Source organism: Crotalus tigris, unplaced genomic scaffold, assembly GCF_016545835.1.
Source record: "Crotalus tigris isolate CLP2741 ecotype Arizona unplaced genomic scaffold, ASM1654583v1 scf7180000024430.1745191, whole genome shotgun sequence".
Lineage (NCBI taxonomy): Eukaryota > Metazoa > Chordata > Lepidosauria > Squamata > Viperidae > Crotalus > Crotalus tigris.
Genome location: NW_024100597.1, coordinates 335,001 through 361,978, shown reverse-complemented (window position 1 = coordinate 361,978; position 26,978 = coordinate 335,001). Strand labels below are relative to the sequence as shown.

At 35.1% G+C, this 26,978-nt stretch overlaps 1 protein-coding gene across 3 annotated transcripts in view; it reads right to left on the bottom strand.

Moving 5' to 3' along the window:
• Positions 1-26,978, bottom strand: part of MME (membrane metalloendopeptidase) — a 70,449-nt gene that overhangs the window by 7,487 nt on the left and 35,984 nt on the right. For all 3 annotated transcript variants that reach the window (XM_039330623.1, XM_039330622.1, XM_039330621.1), the window contains exons 9-19: positions 26,087-26,221; positions 24,724-24,825; positions 21,515-21,651; positions 21,315-21,408; positions 16,569-16,697; positions 13,742-13,840; positions 12,497-12,577; positions 10,017-10,120; positions 7,325-7,383; positions 4,470-4,589; positions 1,806-1,939 (exon numbers count right to left, since the gene is read on the bottom strand). In XM_039330623.1, the coding sequence (XP_039186557.1) occupies positions 1,806-1,939; positions 4,470-4,589; positions 7,325-7,383; positions 10,017-10,120; positions 12,497-12,577; positions 13,742-13,840; positions 16,569-16,697; positions 21,315-21,408; positions 21,515-21,651; positions 24,724-24,825; positions 26,087-26,221 (1,194 nt within the window). The remainder of the gene's footprint in view (positions 1-1,805; positions 1,940-4,469; positions 4,590-7,324; positions 7,384-10,016; positions 10,121-12,496; positions 12,578-13,741; positions 13,841-16,568; positions 16,698-21,314; positions 21,409-21,514; positions 21,652-24,723; positions 24,826-26,086; positions 26,222-26,978) is intronic.

Below are 26,978 nucleotides of genomic sequence, written 5' to 3'. Positions count from 1 at the left end.
TCTCTTATTTTTATCCATAATTGTAAAACAAAACATGATGAACAGATCAGAGCTTGTGTACAGCCCCTTGTGTGTTGCCCATCTAAACAAAATGTTGCTTCCATGGGCTCTTTTTTCCACTTTTTCAAACATTACTATGAATAGAAGCTTGAAAAATTTATATTTAATTAATCACAGCATGTTTTATAGCTGAACCTGATGGTAATTTTTTCAAATTTGTATCCTGCATTAGACCTGTTTAAAACTTTAAAATTCTCAGCAGTGGAATAAACTTAAAATCAAAATGCCTGAGAACTTTTGTATTTAGATATTTTTAAATTACAGCTGCAATATATAATACTTCTCTAAAATACATCCTACATACATGTAATATATCAAAATACATATTTTAAATCTTAACCACCTTAAAAAAATCTATGACAATAATGCTATCTGGACAGACATGTACTGTTATGCCAGTTAACCAAAGATCAAACTTAAGTTAGGATCAAATAAGGATCAAACTGGTTTAAAAAAATAGTTGAAATGAAGCAGGACTTCTACAGTTCAGATAAATGTTTTGCAAACAAGCTCCCATCTTCTCCTTTCAGGAGTGTGAGCTGATAAGGACAGAAAAGCATGAGTCTGAAGCTAAATTTTGGATTGTGTCTGTATGTGTGTATCGATGGATATTTCAGATTTGTATGTCTACCTGCCAGTCAGTTCCAGCCTGCAATCAGTTTAATATTATGTTCAAACTGGAGTCCATTTTAGTAATAGTAATAGTAGTAAAGTTGGAAGGGACCTTGGAGGTCATCTAGTCCAACCCCCTGCTCAGGCAGGAAACCCTACACCATTTCGGACAAATGGCTGTCCAGTCTCTTCTTAAAAACTTCCAGTGTTGGAGCATTTACTGCTTCTGGAGGCAGGCTGTTCCACTGATTAATTGTTCTCACTGTCAGGAAGTTTCTCCTTAGTTCTAGGTTGCTTCTCTCCTTGATAGTTTCCACCCGTTGCTTCTTGTCCTGCCTTCAGGTGCTTTGGAAAATAGCTTAATTCCCTCTTCTTTATGGCAGCCCCTGAGATATTGGAATACTGCTATCATGTCCCCCCTTGTCCTTCTCTTCGTTAAACTAGACATACCCAATTCTAGCAACCGTTCCTTATATGTTTTAGCCTCCAGTCCCCTAATCATCTTTGTTGCTCTTCTCTGTACTCTTTCTAGAGTCTCAACATCTTTTTTACATCGTGGTGACCAAAACTGGATGCAGTATTCCAAGTGTGGCCTTACCAAGGCATTGAAGAGTGGTATTAATACTTCACGTGATCATGATTCTATCCCTCTGTTAATGCAGCCTAGCACTGTGTTGGCCTTTTTGGCAGCTGCAGCACACTGCTGGCTCATATTTAGGTGATTGTCTACTAGGACTCCGAGGTCCCTCTCACAGTTACTACTATTGAGCATGGTGCCACCTATGCTGTACTTGTGCATTTGGTTTTTCTTGCCTAAATGTAGAATCTTGCTTTTTTCACCATTGAATTTCATTTTGTTAGTTAGTGATAGCATTTTTCTATGCTATCTTTGAATTTTAGCAGATGAACTTTGAGAAGTGACAACCATCCAATAGTGAGCTTATCTTTAAGGAAACAAATTTCATAATCAATTTGATAGATGACACAAATGTCCAAACATGTTTAGATATGCTGAACAGAAATCCAGTCTTCCAAGAACTGTTTCCCTAATTATACATGCTTTGTTGCATAATAAAACATAAGGCTACACCCAAAATATACATAATAAATTTTGTATTAAACAAACCACATACGTTTTGTCCACTAGCTAGATCCCATGTGAAATTCCCATACTGATATATCATGCACCGAGACTGACTTTTAAAATTGTTTGCAGATTCTTGACTCCACCAGTCTATGAGGTCCCCTTCTGCGTTAAAATTTCTTCCTGAAATAATGTATATGAATAAATAATTACAAAGTCAGAGATAATAAACTGCATTATATCTCAGCTAAATATGCCAAGAGTGTAGGGTTTCTTTTAGAAAATTTGCCTAACAACTTCAAGGTAGAATCCAATATATGCAAAGTGTGATTTGCTGTACAGGTAGTTCTCAATTTATGAACACAATTGGGACCAGAACTTCTCTGGCTAAATGATGGGTTGTTAAGTAAGTCATTATGTGACCATACCCAATTTTTGCCATTATTGTTACACAAATCTGGCTTTTCTCATTGACATTATTTCTTGGAAGCCAGGTGAAAAGGTCACAAATGGTGATCAGATGACTGCTGGATGCTGTGACCTTCATAACTGCAAGCCGCTTGCCAAAACCTGATTCATGATCATGAGATCATAGGGATGCTGCAATGGTTGTAACTATGAGGACCAGTCACAAGTCACTTTTTTCAGCACAGTTGTAACTTCAAACATGTTGAGCGCTACTTCCTTGTGCCACATCTTTTTCTATATTAAAAAAAGTAATTTGTGCTGCTCTGGAGTTTATATACTGCTGCATCCACTTTCAGGCTCACCTTGCATCAGTAAATATGTAGTGAATCCACAGCTTGGAAAAGGAGGAAAATTATGCAGAAAGCGTATTGTGTTGTGAAATTACATGTGAGTACATAAAGAACAGAGGCTGCAGTACAATATCACAATGCGTTTTGCCTACCAAGGATGCTTATGGATATTTTATTTTGAACTATCCAAATCACACCTTGTTCTCATGTACATTATCATTCTGCCACATTGCCAAAGTATTCAGTCAGCAGGCCTTTCAGTGATGCAACATACAATATGTCCAGGTATCTAGTGTGGTTAACTAATTCTGCTGTTAAATAGACTGAGTGAAGCTTTCGCCCTCTCCAAGAGCTGTTTAGTCCATGGATTTCAAGCACAGAACATTAATCATTCCATTGGCTTAATCTTATCCCAGACAGTTTGCAGGCTTCAGATAGAAGAGTGTTTGGATTACATAATCTCCCCTAAGCTTCCTATGCTTGCACATCTAATGACTGGCAGAAATTGCCATCTGCTGCTTCTCCACTGCTTCATAATAAAGTACTGTGCATTGCTAGGACTAAATATATGTATATTTTTAAAAAGCCCACTAGATATATTAAATAGATGTCAGGAATGGGAGGAGTATCTATATTATCTCTATCTCTGGCCAGATATAAATACAGGTAGTCCTTGCTTATTGACCACTCATTCAGTGACCATTCAAAGTTATGACAGTGCTGAAAAGGGAGACTTATGAACAGTCCTTGAAGTTGTGATCATTGCAGTAACCCCAGTTATGTGATAGGAATTCAGGTACTTGGCAACTGGCACACATTGATGATGGTTGCAGTACCCCATGGTCACAGGATCACCATTTGCAACCTTCATAGCTGGCTTCCAATATGCAAAATCAATGGGAAAGCCAGCAGGAAGTCCAAGTTACAGTTATGTGATGTCACATTTAATAACCCACAGTGATTTGCTTAATGGTCAGAGTGAATGTTGTAAGTTGGCATGATCACATGTAACTTTGTTTATTGACTGTGCCACTTAGTGAGAGAGTTGCCTGTCCCAATTGCAGTTAGTAAGTGTAAATGTATGGATGCATATTTAGATATACAGCTACATAAGGATATATGAATGACAGCACTAACATTTCAATAAGTTGCTTTATTATGAATTCCTAATTGCAACCAATAGCAATAGCACTTAGATTTTTATACTGCTTCACAGTGCTTTACAGCCCTCTCTAAGTTTACAGAGTGAACATATTGCCACCAACAATCTGGGTCCTCATTTTACCAACCTTGGAAGGATGGACAGCTGAGTCAACCTTACACCGGTGAGACTTGAACTGCCAAATTGCTGGCAGCCCCAGTCAGCAAACGTAGCCTGCAGTACTGCATTCTAACCACTGCACCACCAGGGTTCAATGTCCTTGATATGATGTTTTGTATGTTAGTTGGTTAGCATTTTAATATAATGCAAATGTTTCCAAAAAGCATGGGCTTGTTAATTAGTTTCTTTGAGGCTCTTTTGGCAGGCAAAAGGGAAATACAAATGAAGAGGCATTTACAATAATAGGCAAAGTTAACACTGTTATGTGACACTAATGTGGCATGGTGGTTAAGATGTTGGATCAGGCATAGGAAAGACCACATTCTAATCTACCCTCATCCACTGAAATTGCTTTGGAGCCAGTTACTATTTCTCAGCCCAATTTACCATATAGGCTTGTTGTTGGGATAAAATTTAAGGAGGTACTCAGGTAAAATGAGTTTTAATTTGTGAAGAAAAAGGAAGGATATAAATGAGATCACTCACTCACTCACTCATTCACTCAGTCAATCAATCTTTTCCCTAGTGCAAATGTTATTGAAAAATAACACAGCAATATTTTGTTCCCCTTGAATTCTTAATGTACATTTATGAAATCTTGTGTGTGTTTGTGTGTGCGTGTGTTTTGTCTTACCATTGTCATCAAAGCCATGGGTGATTTCATGTCCAATGACCATGCCAATTCCACCAAAATTCAGGGACTTAGGCTGTGATGCACTAAAGAAGGGTGGCTGCAAGATACCTGCAGGAAAAACTGTATAGAAAAATGAGACCAGGGATTTCAGTATTAATACCTTGTATACCTATAGAACTTTAAAGCAGAATAAATTTTAATAAGGAAATAACTGGAGATCAAATTCAGTTATTGTTCTTTTTGCATTGTGCTTATATCCATCTGAGAGTCATTTTCATTATAGCAAGATCTAAATGTATAATGGATCACTCTTGATCCTGTCAATTGCTATGTCATCTAAGAGGACCCAGAAATTAAAGATGACACAAGGAAAACTTTTAACAAGGAAAGAACATTTGCTATTCAATTTCTATTTTGTCTGAGTTTTGTCTAAGGAGAGGATTGAAAAATTAGATGAGCTGGTTGAAGGAGAAGGATTATATTTCAGTTTAATAGATACACAGTGGTCTTGAATGAATTCATATTTGTAGGGCAAACAGATTTTAAATTAGAATATGAAGTAATTTGCCAGGGATCTGATTGAATTTCTAACTATTATTTTTGAGGAAATCTGGGAAATCAGTGAAGTATAAATATTAGAGAAGATTAAATATTGTCCCTGTCTTCAAAACAGGGGGCAAATAATGATACTCAATGATATTGAGATCATTGAATACTAGAAGATTCTACACATATTATAAAGCAACCAATGTATAAGCTCTCTAAAAACAAGATATTTCATAATAAACATCCAAAGCAAGACAAATTTACGAAGATATTTTAACTGCCCATAATTTAGTGGATGTCAGATTAATGGAACCATTTCAGACAGGATATAACCCCCCCCCACTTCTAAATAAGAGACAAGTATGCTGCATATGATGTAGAATAGATAAAGCAGTTTCATTCACATTAATTGTACCACATTTGTGGTGAGTTATTTCACTTACATAATGATGCCATAATAAACATTATGCCATTTAGGTCAATTTACATCACTTGTTCAATTATGTTATTAAGCAAATCATCATATGATGCAATATGCAATTTAATGGATATTTGGGAGTAACAGACATTTGATTCCTTCAATTGAACAATTAAGATTTGATTTATAATTTCATTTTTTAAGTAGGCAATTTGTGTTAAATCTACTTTTTAAGCAGGTAGTTTATGAACATAATGTATCTTGATTTTATCTGTGAACATAATGTATCTTGATTTTATCTGTGAACATAATATATCTTGAGTTTAGCAAAGCATTTGACAAAGCATTTCATACTTAATTAGTCATACTAATTAAGTATGAAATAAATAGCAAAACACCATATCAGACAGTGGTCATTATTGGCTCCTTATCAAATGTGAATGAGAAATTGTTATTCCATAGTGTTCAATCTTCAATATTTTAATGATTTGGAAGAAGTGGAGGGAATGCTTATGAAGATGAAACAAAACTAGGAATGAGACCTAATATTTTCAAAAACAGAAACAAAATTCAAAATAATCTGAATAGATTAGAGAACTCTGAGAGTTTCAGTATATATCTTTTAAATGAAAATGTATTCATTTTTAAAATATCAAAAGTCTGACTTCTAATTTAACTGGCACTTTAGGTATGACTGCAAACTTTAAATGATGTGTAAGTGATATTCCATGTTTATGGCTCTGATGCATAAAAATCTATATGAATAAAGTATGCTTTCAATTCTACGGGAAATGTTTTTAAAATCTCCATCTTTCTCCACTTTGAAAAAGCATTTTCAATGTGACTTTGAAAATACTCTGTACAGACTGAAGTTTTCAGTTGACTGATTAGTATTAAATTTTAATTTTCAATTTCTTGATGTCACACTGGTGAAGTAATTTTGGATAAACCATTCATTCCTAGTTATTCATTTCTTCTTGGGGAACTGCTCATTGGCAGTATTTTACAATTTTTTTTAAAAATACAAAGGTATTTTACAATTTTCCAGGATATCTTTGAAGATTGAGGTAATAACATTAATCAGTGCTATAATTATATAACAGCATTAGCTCTTCTAAATTTGTTTAGTTAAAATAGGGCTAAACAAACTCAGAACATAAAGAGTTACAGTTGCTGAGACTAAGTAGCAATATTACTAAATTTCAACATTTTTTACAAAGAAGTTGGAAATAGTCTGAATACTATTAAACTCCCAACTTTCCTGCATAAAACAGCTTCCAGATTTTCAGTCCCATGTCCATTCGGGAATGTTATTTTTCTATAATAATTTTTTAAAATGCTGCCTTTGGCTAAAAAGGATTGCCTTCCTCTGACGTGAGAAATGAAATCAGTGCTCTTGGGAGGGTCTCTCCCGTCCAATTTTTTTTTCTCTGTTGAACCTATCAGGTTGATATTTCACAATTTCCAAAGGAAAACAGAATTAAATAGACATTTCCTTTCCAACCCAGACCATTAAAACAAGATGCCAAGGTAAATCACAAAAGATTATAAAACCACCTCACATAAGAACTGCATTCTACATAGCAAGTTATTGAGCTTCTGGTTAAAAGCATGAGCTGTCCAAAAAATATGTAATAGTATCTGAGCTTCAGTATAGAAAGATGAGCAGACAGAAAGGAGATGAATTCCAAATCCTGACCCAATCCTGGGATTTGACGGGAGGCTAAAAATAACTTTCTCCTTCCCAAGTGATTAGACCAGCTTCTTCCAAGCTAACATCCTCCTCATGTATTGGACTACAACTCCTCATCAGCTTGGTTGGGTGCAATTGTAGACAGTCCATCTGGAAGGCAGCAGGTAGAGAAGGCTAAATTAAGCAATATTCACTTACCAATTTGATTCCTGCTAGGTGAATAAAACGCATTGACAACAGCAGCTCCAGTTATCCATCTGCAGAAAATTTAATTAATGCATGAAAATGTTAAAGTTGACATCCAGGGGAGGAGGAGACACAATAGATTTTAAGTCCTCTAAATCTGGATAACAATAAAAAAAAAACATATGAAGGGCATACTTCTGGTGATTTAAAGAAGAACCATAACAAGGCTGCAACTTTGCACAGCATTTTATTTGATAGTGGACTTCTTGGTTTGGCTGGGATGATAGATTGGATGATGGCTACATATTTGCTGTCAATCTGCAGCAAATCTTTCAATCTTTTCATACATAAATGACCCTCACTAAGATGAAGTAAGCCACAAGCTAATGGTTATGAAGTAAGCCTACAATGAACCTTGAGCTCGTCTGTTTTTTTTAAGGCACTCTTCTACATAAGCAGTAACCACATAAATCTGTTAGCTTTCCATTGTATTTGTCAATAATGGAAGAGAAAGACTAGGCCCTAAAGATGGAATTTTGTTCTGAAATGCTTGTAATATATTTAACAAATATTTTGGAACCGAATCAATATTGCTCACAATGCTTTGTTTTAGGATTACTTAACATATGAAATAAAGTAACTAAATATATCCATAATTAGGAAATTACATCAAAATCATATTGACAGATGTTTAGAGATTCACTCTACTTTGAAGAATAAGCAATGTTCTGCCTGGTTAATTGCTGAGTAAATTGTGCCTGATTAAGATTAACCAAAATACAAGAGCATTGTAACTATTATTTCAACATAGTTACACTATTTATTCATAATGAACATTTCTTTATTGGCTTACTTTCAATTAATCAAGACTATGAATAAGCACTCTTTGGATTACTTTATTGTTTATTCCCTGTGGCCTGCATGGAAACTAATGTAGATGAATTTCGAACTTCTCCTAATCAAGGTAACAATCTTGTTTTTTCCACAGTAGAAGGTGTTTGACTATCTTGGTAGTTTGCAATTGTGTAATTGGTTTCATACCCTTAATTCAGTATGGCATTCTTCATATAAGAAATGTTCAAGGTCTCATTTCTTCCTCAGAAAGATTTTGGACTTATTCCATGACACTATTTACTCCTATGCATATTGGTATTATTTATACTTATTTCTCATAGTTTCCATTGTTGTACTGTAAATACAAGAGCTCTTGGGTGAATTGATGCACTATGACTATTCTACAGATCACTAATATTGTTTAGACTCACATCGCATCATTTGTCAAAAGTGATTTTGCTTGATTATTATAATCTTATAACAAAACAGAAAAACCATTTACTGATAATAATACTGGGTGCTTGAAGATCACCCCATCTACTAATATCTAAAAAAGAGAACATACTGTCCCAGGACTGAGGACTACTGTAAACATATCTTCATTACAGTGAAAGGAATGGAATAGGAATTCAATGTGCCAACAATACCACATAAATCATAATTTTATTACAGTCGTAATAAAAAAGTAATGAATTCTGGAAGCTTTAGTCCAAATACATTTGGAGGCTGAGGTTAACTATCTGAGGATAGTCCTGTGTATTCACTTACATATGCACAGGGACTATGACTAGAATTTTTATGGGGATCAAGCACTCCTCATTTTAATCCTGAGCTACAAATATTCTGCTTTATTGGTACGATCCAACTCATCCAGGATTTTGCCTCAATCTGCTCGAGTCTGCCTTGGCCAGACTCAAAGGAGAAAAAGAAGTGCCTTTCTATATAGGAAAAGGAAGTGGATCATCAACATATGAAAGGTCTGAGCTAGAAATGACAAAGTTGATTGTGGACTCTATCATCATTATTGATGGGAGAAGACTATCGAGCAACCCAAGCAACCAGAAAGCTTTTGAGCTTCTTCTGCAGTTTAAGGAACCTTGCTTCATTTACTACTCATCCCCCCTTCTGCAAGATGAAAAGGGTTTTTTTTTTCTTCTAAGGAAAGAAAGGGGAGTTGGAGTGCTGCTCTACAGAAAAGCTTGCTGAAAGTTATAGAGTCTTCAGTCTTAATGTTTGAACATTGCATATTATTTGGGAGACACAACATTCAGAATTCTTAATCAAATAGAAATTGCTCACATCATACAACTATACTGTGAAACATTCTATACTGGGTCCTTGAGAATGGATTTTTCTCAACATATGTATTTCTTCTCTCACTGTTGCACAGCTGACAGGTACAGAACTAACAAGGCAGATATGAGCTCTAGGGAAAGATTACAGAAAAACGACCCCAGATGACTATGTTTATCTCAGCTCATGGAGATTCTCCTAATGCTACAGATGGAATTTTAGAATATTTCTTTACAACAGGTACTATTTTTAGCCCAATGGCCACACTCAGGAGTGAATGATGGGTTAGGGATTGTACAGGTACATATTTATATGTATACACAAACATTTTTCTCAAAAACACACTGAAGAAATTGGCAGTAGAGGCTGCAACTATGAATAGACTGAGGAAGGAATACAAAGTGGAGAGACGTAGCCTAATTATAGGAAGCCATGCATTCCAGGGGCAACATGTTTTCCTTTTAGCATAAGGAATGATTACTACGTCATAAAGTTAGTAACCTTTTTGATTACAAATAGATACTACTTACAAACACTCAACAATCCATGTTTAAATTCAAACCATGTAAATACGTACTCATCTTTGTCCACTTTGTCTCTAAGTTTCTTTAGTCTTTCCTTCTGGCCAAATTTCAAGTTCTCAATCAAGTTCTCAAAATATTCTTCTTCCTTGTAATTCAACTTAAATAGAAATAAGAGAGAACGAGCAATAATGTTTGTTATACATACAGAAAGACACACATATACACAGAAGCTGTGGAAAATATTAGTGGTTGGCTAGTTTATAGCTAGGTGTGTTATATAAACCTAGACATTGTAGCTAGCTTGCAGTTCAGTGTGTTGTGCCAACCAAGACAATTTAATTAATTTACTAAATAGTTATTCAATCAACTGTGGATAAATGTATTGTGTAATCACAATCAGAGAAAAAGAGAGAGGTGAATATTACACTTATATTTATAGTTAAAGTATAAGCATATGCAAATCCTATACATTTCTGAAGGATTCTCAATTTTTCATCTATTTTATAGCAACTGTATTATATATTGCACTTTACCTTACCCACTATGGCTTGTTCTATACAGAATTGTAACTGATCAAATATATCCTTCTATCAGGATATTCAATTCTATTTTCCTCCTTCACTCTATAGCAGATTATCAGCATGGATTTTTTCTTAGAGGTACTTTGGTTTACTTCTTGCTGCTTCCATTTAGATTTATTTTGCTCTCCTTTATTTTCTTCCTTTTTCTCTGTACCTTGTCAGGCAGCACCATCTAGCAAAACATGGATGATCTCAAAAAGCTGTATAGGGTTGGACTGAATCAATACATGGATGGTGATTGGGAGTTCCAAGATTGGGAAGTAGATAAAAATCTCAGAAAAAGGCACTGGAAAATCCCTTTGATCTTGTTGCCAAAAAGCTGCATAGAGTGTTCATGCAATCAACAAGAACTGAACTTAATTTAAAGGAAATTTTATTTCTACTTAACCACAATGGGTTATCCTGAGTATGCCTACACTTTCCCCTTGTTTCTCCTTCTAAAAAATAAAGTGGAGTTAGTGAGAAATATGGGTGAACAACAAACAATTTGATGTTTCCATTTCAGCACAGTTCAGAAGAATAAGACTTTTGAGCAAAATGGCTGCATAATTAACTCCCTACTCATTTAGCCATAAATTCCAGTAGATCAAATGTTATCCTGTAAATGCTTACATTAAAGGCATAATACTGGAATAGTAATAAAAGAACACATTATGAAGGTATAAATTAAGGGTTAATTTTAATGTTAGACTGATCAACCAATAAAGTTAATAGAAAGAAATAGAAACAGAATCCCTGAAGTATAAGTCTAATTAAATGCTCAACTAATACATGTGATCTAACAGCTGGTGGAGCCAGAATGGGGTTCTATTTAAAATACAGTAGTGAAAATTTTGATCTGTGTATATTGTTATCCATTCCTTATCATGATGCATTCTACTGTACAACTGTAAAATGGCTTTTATTGTTTTATTTGATTAGACTTCTAACAGTAACAATAGCAATATCTGTACATATCCTTTAGACCTTTAAATCTGTTTTAATATTCTCTAAGTTTTGCAAGGTAAATTTGTAAAATGCATCTTTTTGATATTTTATCCTTCTAGTTTCAATTATTATTTAGTATATAAATAGAACTCATCATAATGGCATCTTTAGCTTAATTGATTGAAGTTTATGAAATTATTTTTTTAACTAAATGTCATAATCAGATTTTTTTAAAAAGCAGTAAAATTGTTCTGAACTGGCCATGCTAGAGTTTAAGAACTATCCATAAAAATTTATAATTAAGCCAACTTGTGGATGTAAAATAATGTAAGCCAGAGATTCAATCCTCTAGGGTCTCCTCTTTATATCTGTCTGCACTGTCTCCTGAAAGCTTGTGTTAAGTAATATTCATGGTACTCCAGTATCTTCCATCCAGGAAAGTAAATATGTTTTGTGTAATGTCAAAAGTAACTTCACCACATTCCAGGACAAATATATCACTGCTGATAAGATGATCTGAATGCATTTTAAACAGTTGCCAAATGAGGTAAAATGGGTCAGACACCTCCTAATTAATAGAAAGTGGCAGCTGTTTAATATGACTATTTTAGTTTATTAATTTGGCTAATTTCTGTAACCCTTTATAAAAGGCATTCATCTTGCATTTGATTTTTGATGTAATCAAACAATAAAGAATTACTGACTTTAAAAAATAGCAATGGCATATTTTCCTATTAAATCCTTTATCACGGATGTCTCTACCAATGTAGCTTTCATAAAATAACAGTCATAGAGTTTGCATAAACTCCTAATACTGTAGCCATAAATTCTATTTCTCTATATGTACAGAACAGTGGATGATTACTAAAATTGTGCAGGATTTTACAATGAATAAGGTCTGTGCAAAAGCATCATAACAGGGCATCTTCCTGTGTACTATATGTCAAATGAGATTTTTTTAAATTTATATCATCAATCTGGACACATAATATCTACTGTTTACAATACATTTAATGAATACTTACACCTTTGTACTCCTGGTTTAATTTGTCAGGATTTGTCAGAATCTCATCAGGGTAGCCAATTCGTTCTTTAATTGCCACAGCCTAAAATAAACCATGATGCAAATGGAATCAAATTGTAAGTTTAAATAGCACAGGAAATAGTCATAGTTTGTCTTTCAACTGACAAGGCTTTTCAATTAGATCTAGCTTTTACAACCAGATCATACTATTCTCTGATGCCAGGATTTTCCTGAAGGTTCTTTTTGGGATTTCCAAAGATAAATACCGTAACAAAATATAATTAGTTCAGGCAATACTTCTGAATTGCTTTCTATTTCTTTTTTCCAGTACAATACAGAATAATTCCTTTGTTGTCATTTAAAGTAAAATATAAGAATTTTCCTAATTTTCATTCTGAGTTCATGAATGCCAAAAACGTTGTGTTTTCAAATTACCCATTTTTGCTTGCAGAATTGATGCTAAAGCCACACAAAGATTTATATACATATTTATTGCATTTATTTCCTACTTTTCCTCTAGAAACTCAAGGCAGTATACAATATGTGGTCCTCCATTCCTATTTTCAGAATATCTCTGGAAGTAAGTTACACTGAGAACCTTTTAACAGTCAAACTAAGAATTGAATTAGGAACTCAAAAAACTGTGGGCTTTTTGTATACAGTATTATTTTTTTAATGAAAACCAGAGGTCAACTTGCAAAATGATACCACCTAGTTGATCAAACACAAGTTCTTAGAATGCTTCTGGACTACTGGATTTTAAAATTATTGATCAAAAGATCTTCTGTATCTGTTCCTTTTCTCCCCTCCTTAAAAGTTTCTTTTTCCCTATCAAGAAAAATAATGAGAGTAGCAATGGAAAAACACAAATAGAAGATGAAGATGATAATATCTGAAGCTTTTCTTATAATATATTATGGATAATGCATAATGATCTCACCATAAAACATCTCTTTGAAGCATCTATATACTTCATTTTTACCATGCACTCCGCGACAAACAGTATGCATAGCCGAGTGCACAACTGCAATCTGTACTTAATTAATTGTAATAGCTGCCAATATTTATTTATATCAGCTCAAAAAGTGAGACTTGGAAATTAGCCAATAATTTACATGAAATATAATACACTTGCTTTCTCTCTCTCTCAAATACACATCATTCCTTTGGTAGATAGCCTGTACTGTTCAAATTTTAAATGAAGAAATATTCTCAAATTACAAGATAACCCTTAAGCAAATCTTGCCTTTTCTTCTGCTTTCTGTTTGGTTTTTGCATCCATCCAAGAAAGTTCTTCCAGTGTTTTAATAAAAACTTCGCGGATCTGTGCAATCATTTCTTGAACCTGGGAATATATTGTACAATGAGATTAAGATTAAAATCCTAGAACTGCTTATCTGGAAGGAAGACCAATAAACCTAGTGAGATTCACTTCTGATCAGATCTAGCTAGGGCAGGGGTCCTTAATCTTGGCAACTTTAAGACTTGTGGACTTCAACTCCCAGAATTCTGGGAGTTGAAGTCCATAAGTCTTAAAGTTGCCAAGGTTGAGGACCCCTGAACTAGGGTAATGTTCTTAATTAACCAATTTAGTCATAGGTCATGTTCTGAAATTTTATATTCCAATATTGTGGTCAAAAATACTATATTTTTGTTTTTTCAAAATAAGTTTATAATGGCAAACATTTAAGTTGCTATAATTGCAAAACTAAACTAATCAAGGTTTTCAAAATAGTAATTTAAAATATGTTTTCACATTCAAATGACAGCTAGTGCTAAATTGAGATAATATTATTCTAGAGCCAGATAATTTTTTTTTTATCACCTGTTTGGAAATTCTATAGGATTAAAGCTCCAAATTTCCTCATATAAAGCATACAGTATATTGATGAGCTAGAATCTTTGCTAAAAAAATGAAGATAATTCAAATGAATTCATTCTGAGACAAATTAAACCTTATTTATTTATTAAATGTATATGCTACAAATCACTCCAAAAAGTCCCTGTTAAAATAGATTTAATTTGGTTCCCATATCCTGGATAAAGTACTTGCACAACTGAATTGTATTATTAAAGGATTGCAATATAGGTGTGCAAAAAAATGAGACCCATGGCTCTAATCTGAATATAGATGATCCCTTACTGCCTTACTGTCATGAAAGGGCAACACACACCCATCCTCAGTCTGGCTGCCAAAGGATATTGATGTTACTAGCTTCTTAAATCTGCTTTTCAATTATTCTAAGTACAAGACTAAAAAAAAAAATCTTTATATATTTTCTTTCTTTGGGCAATCAACTTCTCAGTTTGTTATTACTAGATAATGTGTCATTCAGTTTTTCTCTGTGGAGTGTCCTTTGGGTGTTTTCTATTGCAACTCTAAAATCCCTACCCAGTACCAGGTTTGGGAAGCTGCTATAAAGTGTATATCAGTGAAATTTCATCACCATCTTGACTCTAAACAAGCAAAACCAACTAACGTAAGTATGGAAAACCAAACTTGGAAGCTTTCTGTATGTACTGTGAAATCTAATATTAGTAACTAAGAATGGATTTTCCCACCATAAAGGATTAAGATAAGGTTCTCCAATATGATTAGTTTATTAAATTGAGCAAAGTTAGGGCAAAACCTGGGAACAAGACAGGGGAAAGGAGAAAACCTAAAAGCTTTTCCCAAGGGACTGAAGGGGAACAAATGCCCAGGAAGTTTGAATCTGTGCATGTTGCCCGCCAAACAAATATTGATAGCAGCGGCAGCAGAAACTTGTCACTGAAATGCTTTTGGATGCTTCTAGGACAGACCACTAGGCTGCATTAACAGAAATATAGAATCAAGATCACATGAAGTATTAATACCACTTTATAATGCTTTGGTAAGACCACACTTGGACTACTGCATTCAGTTTTGGTCACCACAATGTAAAAAAAGATGCTGAGACTCTAGAAAGAGTGCAGTGAAGAGCTATACAAATGATTGGAGGCTAAAACATATGAAGAATGGGTGCTGGAATTGTTTAATGAAAAGGACTATGGTGACATGATAGCAGTGTTCCAATATTCAAAGGGGTTGACAGAAGGAAGAGGGAGTCAAGCTATTCTCCAAAGCACCTGAAGGCAGGACAAGAAACAATGGATGGAAAATAATCAAGGAGAGAAGCAACCTAGAACTAAGGAGAAACTTCCTGACAGTTAGAACAATTAATCAGTGGAACAACCTGCCTCCAGAAGTTGTGGATGCTCCAACACTGGAAGTTTTTAAGACGAGATTGGACAACCATTTGTCTGAAATAATATAAGGTTTCCTGCCTGAGCAGGGGGTTAAACTAAAAGATCTCCAAAGATCCCTTACAACTCTATTATTCTGTTATTCTGCTCCCAAACATACATATCACCTCTTTCTTGTTACAAGATACATGTCTGATACTGTTATTACAAAAGTCATAGATGCTGCAGCAATTGCTTATCATGTGCCTGCTGAACTGGAGTTACATTTTGGAAAGCTGCTGCTACTGTAATGCTTCAGAGATTTCAATACTCTTCATCCATTTCAACTGATCAAAACCAGCTTGATCCCCCAAATTCAAGCCATAGATACGATGGACCATCAACATGTAGAAACTGATGGTTCCTTTTCCGACACCCATCAAAGAAACCCCTGTGCTCCTGCATATGGAAAGTTATTTTTTGCTGTCTCTGGGGTATAGTCCACACTGGAGGCCTCATGCCTGCATGTAACATTGCCCAAAGTGCTTTACTTTTTATTTATTTATGTATTTAAAGCATTTATATAGCTGCCCATCTTATAATCAACTGTGGGCTGTCTACGTGACGTCGGAAGTTTGACATGCCTGGCATAGGCTATACTGGTTGTTAGAAGGATAACAATTCCCTTTCTTCTGGCCTATATCAACTATATGAGCCCAGAATACTGTCATTCTTGCCTGGTCTTATAAAACAATTACTTTCCAAGTAGTTGTTAATATGCCTGGTTTGGTTTCCAAACCTCCACTGCAATATTCCTGCCATTTATATGAATCCAACACCTCCTTAAGTATCATATCAATGATAATTACCACATGTTTACTCTCTCCAGCAAAAGCTTCTTGGACGTAAAGTCTCCCCACAGCATTCCCCATAATGCTGTTGACGTAGTTTGCACAACGGCGCCAGATTGCAGCATCTGAGGTTGTGCCATACAAAACCTGTAGAGCATAAACATAAATCATTTATGCATGTGGCAACAAGCAAAAACACATGAGTTTGGAAACAATTCATGCCTTCCTTGAATACTTTTAATCAGTGCTTAATGAAAAGTGTTTGTGGATAAGGGATATTTTAAAAATGGGATAGTAAAGTGAGAACATATTGAGCTTTGCATTGTTTCAGGAGTTTGGAGACTGTCAAGCAGGCTCTATCAATCTTAGCAGGGTGAGAGCCTTTGTGCTTCTTTTTCTTTAAGTACAACGTCTTGAAAACTTAAAGAGAGCCCAGTAGGAAAGCATCTTTTATTTGGTACTGCCTCACAGCCATCCAGGCAATAATAGCTCTCCTTAGAAGAAAGGAAATGACCCCTATAAAGATAAAACTGATCAAGGCAGCAGCAGACTAGCTAATAATATGATTTTTTTTACATGTTCTGGAATATTTATTCTGCTTTTTGATGTTATTATGCTTCTTCACTTCTTCCTTCTCCTTCTCAGACATGAAGGAAGATATGAAGCAAATAGGACTTAGTCATAAACTCAACACTCTGGAAACGAATGGCCAGACATTTAGCAAAGAACCAGCTTCCAGGAGAAAGAGGAGCAGTATTAATTTTACAGCATTCCCTTGCAGAAAGAGTTCCCGACAGTTTCAGAGATTTGCAATCTTTTACAGTAGATGAATTCTGGCACAACCTGAAAATTAATGGAAACTGCTTTCTGGATTTTATTTTTAATGGTGTCTCAGCACTAGTTTTGGAGAAGGACTTAAAGTCTAGGTTGTGATACTGAAATGTAATACTGGAGCTCTGTTAAATCACTTTCTGGCCAGCAGAGTTTTACAATGGCATTTTTGTCTGATATTTTGTTTTGAGTTTTGAAAATTATGTTATTACAATGGGGCCATTCTGGGTTATCCTGCCTTCACAACAGTGATGGCTATATTGTGTACATTTATAGACATCCAAAGAGGAATAGGTTATTTTTTCTTCTAGGTGTGGGCAACTGGCCTGTAATTTGTGCACATCAAAAAGTCAACAATGATTGTGGTGAAATCTTTCTGTATCTTACCAAATGGGTAATAGTGACCTACTGTGATGTTTCAAACAAAAACATTGTGAAAATTGTTTTTACATGCCTTTCCCTTACTACAGGATAAGCAGCAGCATATGCTGTTTCTGTCCATTTCAATAGCCTACACTTGGAGACCAAATATTGGAATGGTTTTATAATTTATAAAACACCCAGTATTCCCAAAATGAGAGTGTTTTAGAGCCAAGCTTTCCCCCTTGAAATACTGGCAGGTGCTTGCAGGATTTTCACAGTTTCTCTTGGGTAAATCACTGCATTTTAGACAACACTTCACTGAAGTCCCTACAAACTCCAAGCTGATTCCGTTGATCAAAGTGAAATACTGCATCTTCCTGGACAGAAAGAAGCACCAGAGCTCCGCTTGAGTAACACAATGTTCTTGAACCTTGGTATAATTCTGTAATTTAATTAGCCTTTTGATCATTGTTCATTTCAAATCTGTTTCAACCCATTTTATTTTTGTAAGGAACATACAGTATGCAATCCTTTTAGATAATGGGTCATAGCTGTCCTTTGAGTCATATCCTGGAAGCCATTCCCTGAGAAAATCTAATGCAGACAAGGATGAAGTGAGGCCTGTGATGGGAACTACTATTTTTTTTTTTAAAAAAAAAAGTAAGTAAAGATTTATGTAATTTAATTGTTAAATTAATGTTTGTTAAAATAAATACAATTGTTTAATGTTTATATTAATGCAATTAATTATGTATTTATCTTTGTATGCCTCCTAGAGTCACTTCTTCTGCTGGTGTGGGTGGGTGAGCTAATCCCATTGGGATGAGTTGGTTCCTCAGGAAACCTGGAACCCTGCCATGAAGGGATTTAAAGGTGATAACCAACACTTTGAATTGGACCAAGAAACAAACTGGCAACCAATGCAGCTTGCAGAACAGCAATGTAATGTGGGCCATCCTAGAGGTCCCAAGAACTGCACATGCAGCTGCGTTCTGCACTATACTTCAGGATAGTCTTCAAGGACAGACCCATGTAGAGCCTGTTGCAATAGTTCAGCCATGAGTTGACCAGGGCTGAGATGGCTGAGCACAGGGATTCCTGATCCAGGAAAGAGCACAACTGGCGTACAACATGAAGTTGTGCAAAGGCTCTCCTAGCCACAACTGCCACTTGCCCAGAGCTCCACACACCCAGTGCCACTCAGTCTTACCAGGATTCATCCAGAGCCTGTTGTCCCCCATCCAGAACCCCAGGCAGCACAAAAGGGCAGTGACAGCATCACTTGGGTCACCTAGCTTGGAGATGTAAACCTGACTATCATCAGCATACTGATCGTATCTCATCCTCTGGATGATCTTACCCAGTGGCCTCATGTAGATGCAGAATGTACTGAGCCCTGCACCATAAACAAGGGCTGTGGGCTGGACATTTCACTCTGTATCAACACTAATTGAGATTGATCTTGGAGAAAACCAAACAAGAATAAACAAGAAAACTAAACAAGAAAACCAAACAACTGTGCCACCTAGCCCCAAACCCTGCACTCGGCCCAAAAGGATACCATGGTCAATAGTGTTGAAGGCCACTGAGAGATCAGGGAGAGCAAGGATGGATGCGCTACCCTTATCCTATTCTCACCAGAAATCATTGACAAGTATGACTAATGTTTCTGTTCCATAACTGGCCTGAATCTTGATTGAAAGGGGTCCAGATAATCCATTCCATCCAGAGCCCTCTGATGCTACCATGCAATCATCTTCTCTACCATGTTCCGTAAAAAGGAAAATGGGCAACTGGATGGAAATTGTCCAGACAGATAGGATAAGAGATGGGCTTTTTGAAGAGGAAGCAAACCAGGGCCTCTCTGAAAGCTCTCAGAAATGTTCCCTCTTGCACTGAGAAGTTTATCACTATCTAAATCCACTGCCTAGCCCTTTTCAGAATACGTAGCTGCTCCATGAACCACAGAGAATATTGGGAGCAATTGGTTGAGAGCAATGGGTCAAGAGAGGCTACATGGGTGCAATCCTGTCCAAATTCTTTTCTGCCCTTGGTTCTAGGATGTAACCAGAGCTTTGGCAGGACAATGCAGTCCACCCTGGAAATCACCAGCTCCCTCTGGAACCCATTTGCTGGGATGGACTGCTCAAGTGGATCTGGCCTCCCTACATAAAGGCTGAGACAACATAAGAGACTCTACAGGTCACAAGGGTATGATTTGACCAAGACACAGGGATAATGACAGATCTCCCACCAGATCACATTGCCTTTGCTCTGACTAGGCAGTCATATCCAATGTGTGACCACTGTCCTGAGTTGGGCCTAAGATGATATAAATTAGTTAAATAAAATACACAGGTAGAAGGTGGTCTGGAAACTACATCCAAGGCTTTCAAAGGTGACATATGGCTTTTGGATCTCAGGTTGTATATCCTTTCTTTATGTGTGTTGGATATTGGCTGAAGAAGCTATCTTCAGTATTGATACTTTAACTGATATCATAGCAAAATACCGGCTACATGTGGAATACCACCATAATGTGAAGGAATTTGTAAGTTTGGGGAAGATCTGTCTGTCTGTCTACCTATATCATCATCTATCATCAATCATCTACCTATCATCTGTCTATTTATTCATGCTTCTTTAATCTTATGTGAACAGATTTAAGTAGTCATTAAATTCTTCTCTGTGAACAGAATAGTTTGAAAAGGAACAGGTTATTTTGTTTCTTAATAAGCATATAAACAATATGGCAAAGATGAAAGAACTTCAGAGAAATGTTATCAGCAAAGTTCAAAAGAACAGTTAGCTCCTACACTAATTTTCTTGAAGATGGCAATGCATGTTCTATTTTACTTCATTTTAATTTTTGTTGTAATTATGTGATATACTGCAGAATATTTAACAAAACAGGACCATCTTTTAGCTTGTAAACTTAATTTTCCTCCAAATATAATTACAATTATGTCATGAGTCAGAGTGGAGACTACATTCCACCAAAGTTAAGCTCTTTTTGTCTGCAAAAAAACCCAAGCTTATATTCTACTTAAAATAAGTACTTCATTTTGGTTGGATTGGATCCAGCACTTCAACGAATCACAGAATATTTGAGCTGGAGGGAATTCTAAAGATCATTTTGTCTGTCTTATATATTCCTACACATTCTGAAATCTATCCATCCTATTCAATTTAGACCAAAGCATTTACAAACTTATGAATGGGCCATGGTTATAGATCTGCAACTCTAGGACTTCCTCATAATGTTGAAAAGGGAGAAGAATGTTGGGAGACAGAGTTCAACAACATTTGGAGAGCCAGAGGTCCTCATTCCAAGTATATGTCTCTTGATCATTTTGAAAAAAAGGATCAAATAAATTCATAATTGCTTATTTTTCATCTTTGATGGAATTCAAAGAACTGTTTGTTCGTGAGACCAACATTACAATTGTTCAAACATGAAAAGGGTGCGCCAATCTTGAGCTACCAATCAATATTTTCAAATTACTGTTTAAATATCAGAAATATACATTCAAAGGTTAAGTACAAAAATGTATTTATAGATTTCTGTACCTTACGGAAATTATTTCTTGTGTCCTTGTAGTCACTACTTAAGCTGCTCACCATATCCATGATGTATCTCCAACTTATGTAGTTTTGAATTTCTCTGCATAATAAAGCAACAAGAAGCACCATTTGTTGCTATTTGTAGAACTATGAAATGTATTGGTGAGTTCAAAAAATAAAAACTTAAAATGCATTGGCATGCATACCTGGGACTGTAATTGGAAATGACAGACTTCAGCTTGATTAAATATTCTGGAGCATACACAATTATATCTTCTGTATTTTTAACTTCAATTGCCACTGTTGTCATTATATTATTTACGAATTTTATCCAGTCAAATGTCTGTGGGGAGAAAGAAATGTTAGGTAGGATAAAACAAAAGACAATTTTACTCTTAGCATTAAGTCTTTATCATTGATTTTGCCAAATACATTATATGCTTTATGAAGATTATTGGTCTTTTTTAAGCTGTGTTATACCCGTTCTTTATATTACATTTACAATATAATAAGGTAATAAAAGAAAACCATGCACAGATGTTAACAGCATTCAGAAACAACATATCTGAGGGGGAGGAGGCACCCCAGACTCATTTCAAAACTATTTTACTGGGATCCCATTCCAAAATGTTTTAAGGACTTAACTATTGGTTTTAGGAAGTATAGAACTTTACCGAATACCTTCCCATACTCCCTAAGCATATGACAATGTGACACATGTCTTTTTCTCAGCTACAAGCTACTATATCTAGATTTCATACACTGAGTGACTCCTACTTCCAGATACAGTACATTTGAATTTTAGTACTTCTTATTTCAAAATTTAAATAGTGCCTTAAAGTTTGCTCAGCGGTTGGGGATGCTTTATGCACTGCTCGAAAATAAGCATATGTAAATTACATAATATGTGGTAGAAGAAAAACATAAAATTACCTAGATGATGATGTTACCTAATTTGGGTAACTAAGTAACATCACTAGCACTAATGATGTTACCTACTTTGGGTAATGAAATATCTGCAAAGAAACAAGCAAGCTCAGACAGCACCAAGGACTCCTCCATACTTAATGGCTGGATGGACCGATACCCAACTGGTACAAGCTATCTATATATTACTAGGACTCTCTTATCTGATTGTCTCTGTGTAACCTTCAGTTGGATGAAATGGTGCATCACAAGGCAACATTTTTTGAATCAAGGGACCTCAAATGGGCTAACTTAAGGAATGAATCAAAAATCCAGAACCCATTATTCCCATTGGCCTGAAATTTCAAGGATCTTCAGACCAATTATAATGGCAAACTTATATCCAACCTGCAACAATGCTATCCCACTGTAATCACCCGCAGTAATATGATTTCTGAAACTCCCTGCCACCTTCCCATTGCAAAGTATAATGGAATGTTCCTTGGGGAATGGCGGGGAAGAGATGTTACCTGGGAAACAATCAGAATAGAGGCAGGAACTCCCAGTGGCTTAGTGGTCAGAGAAAGAAACTAGGAAAAACCTGTTCCAATGGATCAAATAGTTCAAAAGTGATGTCAGGAAGTTTGCACTTTTGGACTTGCGATGCTCTGTTAATGTAGCCTTAAAATACAGTAGAATTAGTTCACTGTGTCGTGCTTCCTGTCTGATTTACCTGGGAGGGCTGACACCAAGTGAAGGGGGAAGGCAAGAAATTTGAATTCATTCCTGCTCCCATTGCTTTTTTGCCCTCCTGTGGTAATTCTGTATATTGGTCTAGGTAAGGAAATATGTCTGAGACAATGAGCATGGGTTGTCTGGTTGAAACTTAGCATTTCAAGAATATATGTATATTTCAGTGAATTTTACCAACATATTACTTAACAACTGGCTTATCAAAATAATTTGCATGGACTGCTTCATCTTTTGTCATTTGATTTTTTGCAGCCAGACTGCTTCTGTAAACAAATTTCTCATAAGTGGAAAAAAAAAAAACAAAATCTTTGATAATAACAATAAGCCATTGTTAAGCAGTTTAGTTGTGCTCATAAACTCTTGGCCAATAGGCAATAAATTAAATTGAATAGCTTTAATTTAAAATTAATGAGCTGTAAAACAATCAAAGGACTGTAGTTCTAAAAGCATTTACATGATGGTAATTCTTATAATCAGAGAGACAGCTGTGGTTTGAAGAGGTCTTAGATATGTTTAAGGATTATGCCAAATGTGTTTAGGAACAAAATGAAAGGAATTGTCACCCTGATTAGAGGTAATACTAAGTATCTATAGTTTAATAGTTTATTGACTTGGATTTTGAAGACTGACATCAGCATATGATATTTGAAAATTAAATTGTGGCTTAAGAAAATGATATTTGGTGGGGTTCTCCATCTTTTGTAAGATGTTTCTTGTATGATGCATGCTTCAAAATCTAGTTTCCAGAATCCCATCCCATCTTGCTGGCAGCAATGCAGGAAATGCATTCTGTGCTCATTTGTACATTTGGATTAACCTGATTTGGGCAACCTTGTCTAGTCTGCAAATATCCAGAAAACTACACGAGAACTTCCAAGAGATACAGAAAACACTAAAGTTCACCTAATGCCCTTCTGAGTGAGTTTTAGTTGAATTGTAAAGTTATGAATTGACTTCATAATTTCACAATTCAGTGAAAGGTTATTGACTTTGAAATGATATTTGTCGGATTCTAGCAGGTTAAAGTAAAAAAACAAACAAACAGAAGCACAAAAATAAAATCAGATAATATTAAGTGACAATTTAAATCCATTATTAATGGTATCTAGACAAATTATTCTAGGAGGCCATCAAGCAGATAACAGCCTTTTTCAGCTGCATACTGCTCCCATGTTTACATAAAAAAGTAAAGAGGTTTTATTTATTTCATACTTTTTGCAATATGTTACAAAATTACACGTGCTGAGAAATTACTGATAATACAAATCAGTTCATTAATGAGTTTAAAGAACAAGTCAACAAAAGATATTCTTTAATCAGAAGATTGACATGTCAGCTTATTAAAACTTAGTGCCAAAGAATTTAGCCTTGGGACATAGGTTCTGTTCCTATCCTTCTGTCACATGAACAAATTTGTCCTTATTGAATATCATGTAAGCGTCATATCTGCCATAAAATGTAGATAAGATTACATCTCAATTCTTTGAGCCAATGAAACAATTTATATCACTAAACTTTGTCCTGCTGTTAAGAGTTGATTTGTAACAATGAACTATAGCTTAATTTCACTGCCCAAATCTACATTTGCTTTCTTTCTCCTGCAATCAGTTAGATATACACACACCAGGCTGGTATATTTAGCTTAGCATTTTGAGTTCAAAAGCTTCATCTTAAACTTTATTTTTTTTAAAAAAAAAGTGGGTTCTATTCCTAGTCAATGGCAGAAGCTGGGAGCAACATATTAGCAATATTTTACCTTATTATTGATTTCCATGGAGAAGTTTTTTTGGAGATCACTCAGCTTCATTTTGTGGTATAGCAAAAGTGGGTCATTTCTGTCTTCATCTTTGGTTGTGACCTAGAAAAACAAATTTATACTATAAAAAGGAGTGGCTTTGAAGAAAGGACAACAAAAACTGGAAAGCAAAAATAAATAAATAAATAAATAAACCTTAATACAAAAGGCAAAGCAATCTTCAGATCAAAGAGATTAAGGTATAAATGACTATCTTGTTAGTATATAAAAGGTAAAAGAAAGTGTGATCTTATGGTCCATGGGACAGGATCCTAGGAAACACAGAAGCCTTCTCTCTCCTCTTGCTGAAGCTGGGGATTATGCTATGCCCTGGGATGAATTTGACCTTGAATACCCCTATCTCAACTCATGCCAGTTCTACATCATGCAACTTTCCAAGAACATAAAAGCCTCAATCTCAGAACACTGAGATTCAAAAGAATGTAACAGAATAGATCCTAGGCAGGACAAAAGGTTCCTCTTAGCATAAGAACAAGAATTGCGTGGAGATGCTAATAAATAGACTGTCATTTTGATATATCATATAGACCTGATTTATAGGTTCAGATCACTCTTTCAGTAATTCTTGGAATAAACTTACTGAGATCAACATGACTTGTTATGTCTAACCTAAATCCCATTGTTTTCAATATGTTTACTCAAAATATGACAAAGTCTAAATCCAAAATGTTACCAGTGAGAGAATGTGGCAATACAATACATAGATTTTTTTAAGTACTCAGCATTTTGTGTATTTCTAGAGTCATAAATATAAAAATATTCAGTCTTTTCTCCTTACTGGGGCCACTCTACCTTGAGTACATTAGCTATGTAATGCATTTTTATTATTACTCTTATAGTGGTATTAATATATACTACTAATAAGTATTGAAGGATTATCGTACGATGCAATAATGTCAAAACAGAAGTAGAAATAGAACTAGATATAATGATTTTATAATCTGTGAACCCTGGAACATTTTCCATTCTGACCATTCTAATCCAGCCACCTTATGTCCATAGTATTTCGGACCATATATGAAATACTATCCATATCTGAAATACTATGAACCACTTTCTGTTCTGGAAATCTTTTCATGGGAACAGTCAGGTTTAGGGTGAAAACAGAATATTTTTGTATTCCCTGGAGTATCCCATCCCCCAAACAGAAGGAAATAGAAATACCTTTCCCATGTATAAATTTAGCCGTACTTTCTCCCTAAAATCCCTGATTTAACAGTATAATTTTGGGAGTGAGGGAAAGAGATAGAAGCCATTTTTTCTTACAAAACATTCTGTATATAAAATAGGAGATTTAACTTACATTTGCAATTTCTTGCTCAAGAGCCATTATCCTCTCTGCTTCTGCAGAAATTTCAGTGTCATTGATGGGGAGCTTTCTTTCTTGGCGAATTAACTTTGCTACAGAAATCATGAAACCAACATAGGCTGAACAGGCCTGAAAAAAAAAAGAGAATGTTTTGCTTTAATACTATGATCAACTTGTATAAAAAGTATTAAAATGTTAACAAAAAGAACAGTCTAAAGTTAATTTTAAATATTGTATTATAGGAAGTTACTATATACCTTTAATGAACATCAGCATAATACTGCATGAAGATTTTATTATAACTATTCTTTTAGATTTATAGTGTCTATTTAATCCTATAATTTGTACTGTTGAAGTACTAACTAGTCCTAGTAGTTTCTAAACTATTGCATTAAATCATGAGTTGGGATAAGGCACTAATTATAGAGACAATTATTCATTGTAATTAATTTCTCTGTTTGAAGAGAGCTCTTTTATAAGTCCTTTGCCTCTTGTTAATTAGCTTTTCTCCTTGGCATGATGGAATTTGTATACTCACAATCCATATTTGGGTTAACTTAACACCTGACAGTTTTATTTTGTGTAAGAAATTTGTATTTATATTAGGATGCTGCACCCAATCATCATCTGTGCACAGAATTAAGAAAAGCGTATCAATCTGTCATCATCAAGGCAAGAAAACCATCATAGAAAGGTAGTTTTAAGGATATAGAATGGTAGGCAAAGTGCATAATCTATTTGGAGTGCTTACATGCACTCAGTCTCCGTTGGGCAAAATTTTTAATAGTCGTTTATGTGGGATTTCTTTGCTTTGTTTGCAAAGAATATATTTACACAATAAAGATAAAGGTTTCCCTGTCTAGTTTTGTCCGGCTCTAGTGCATAG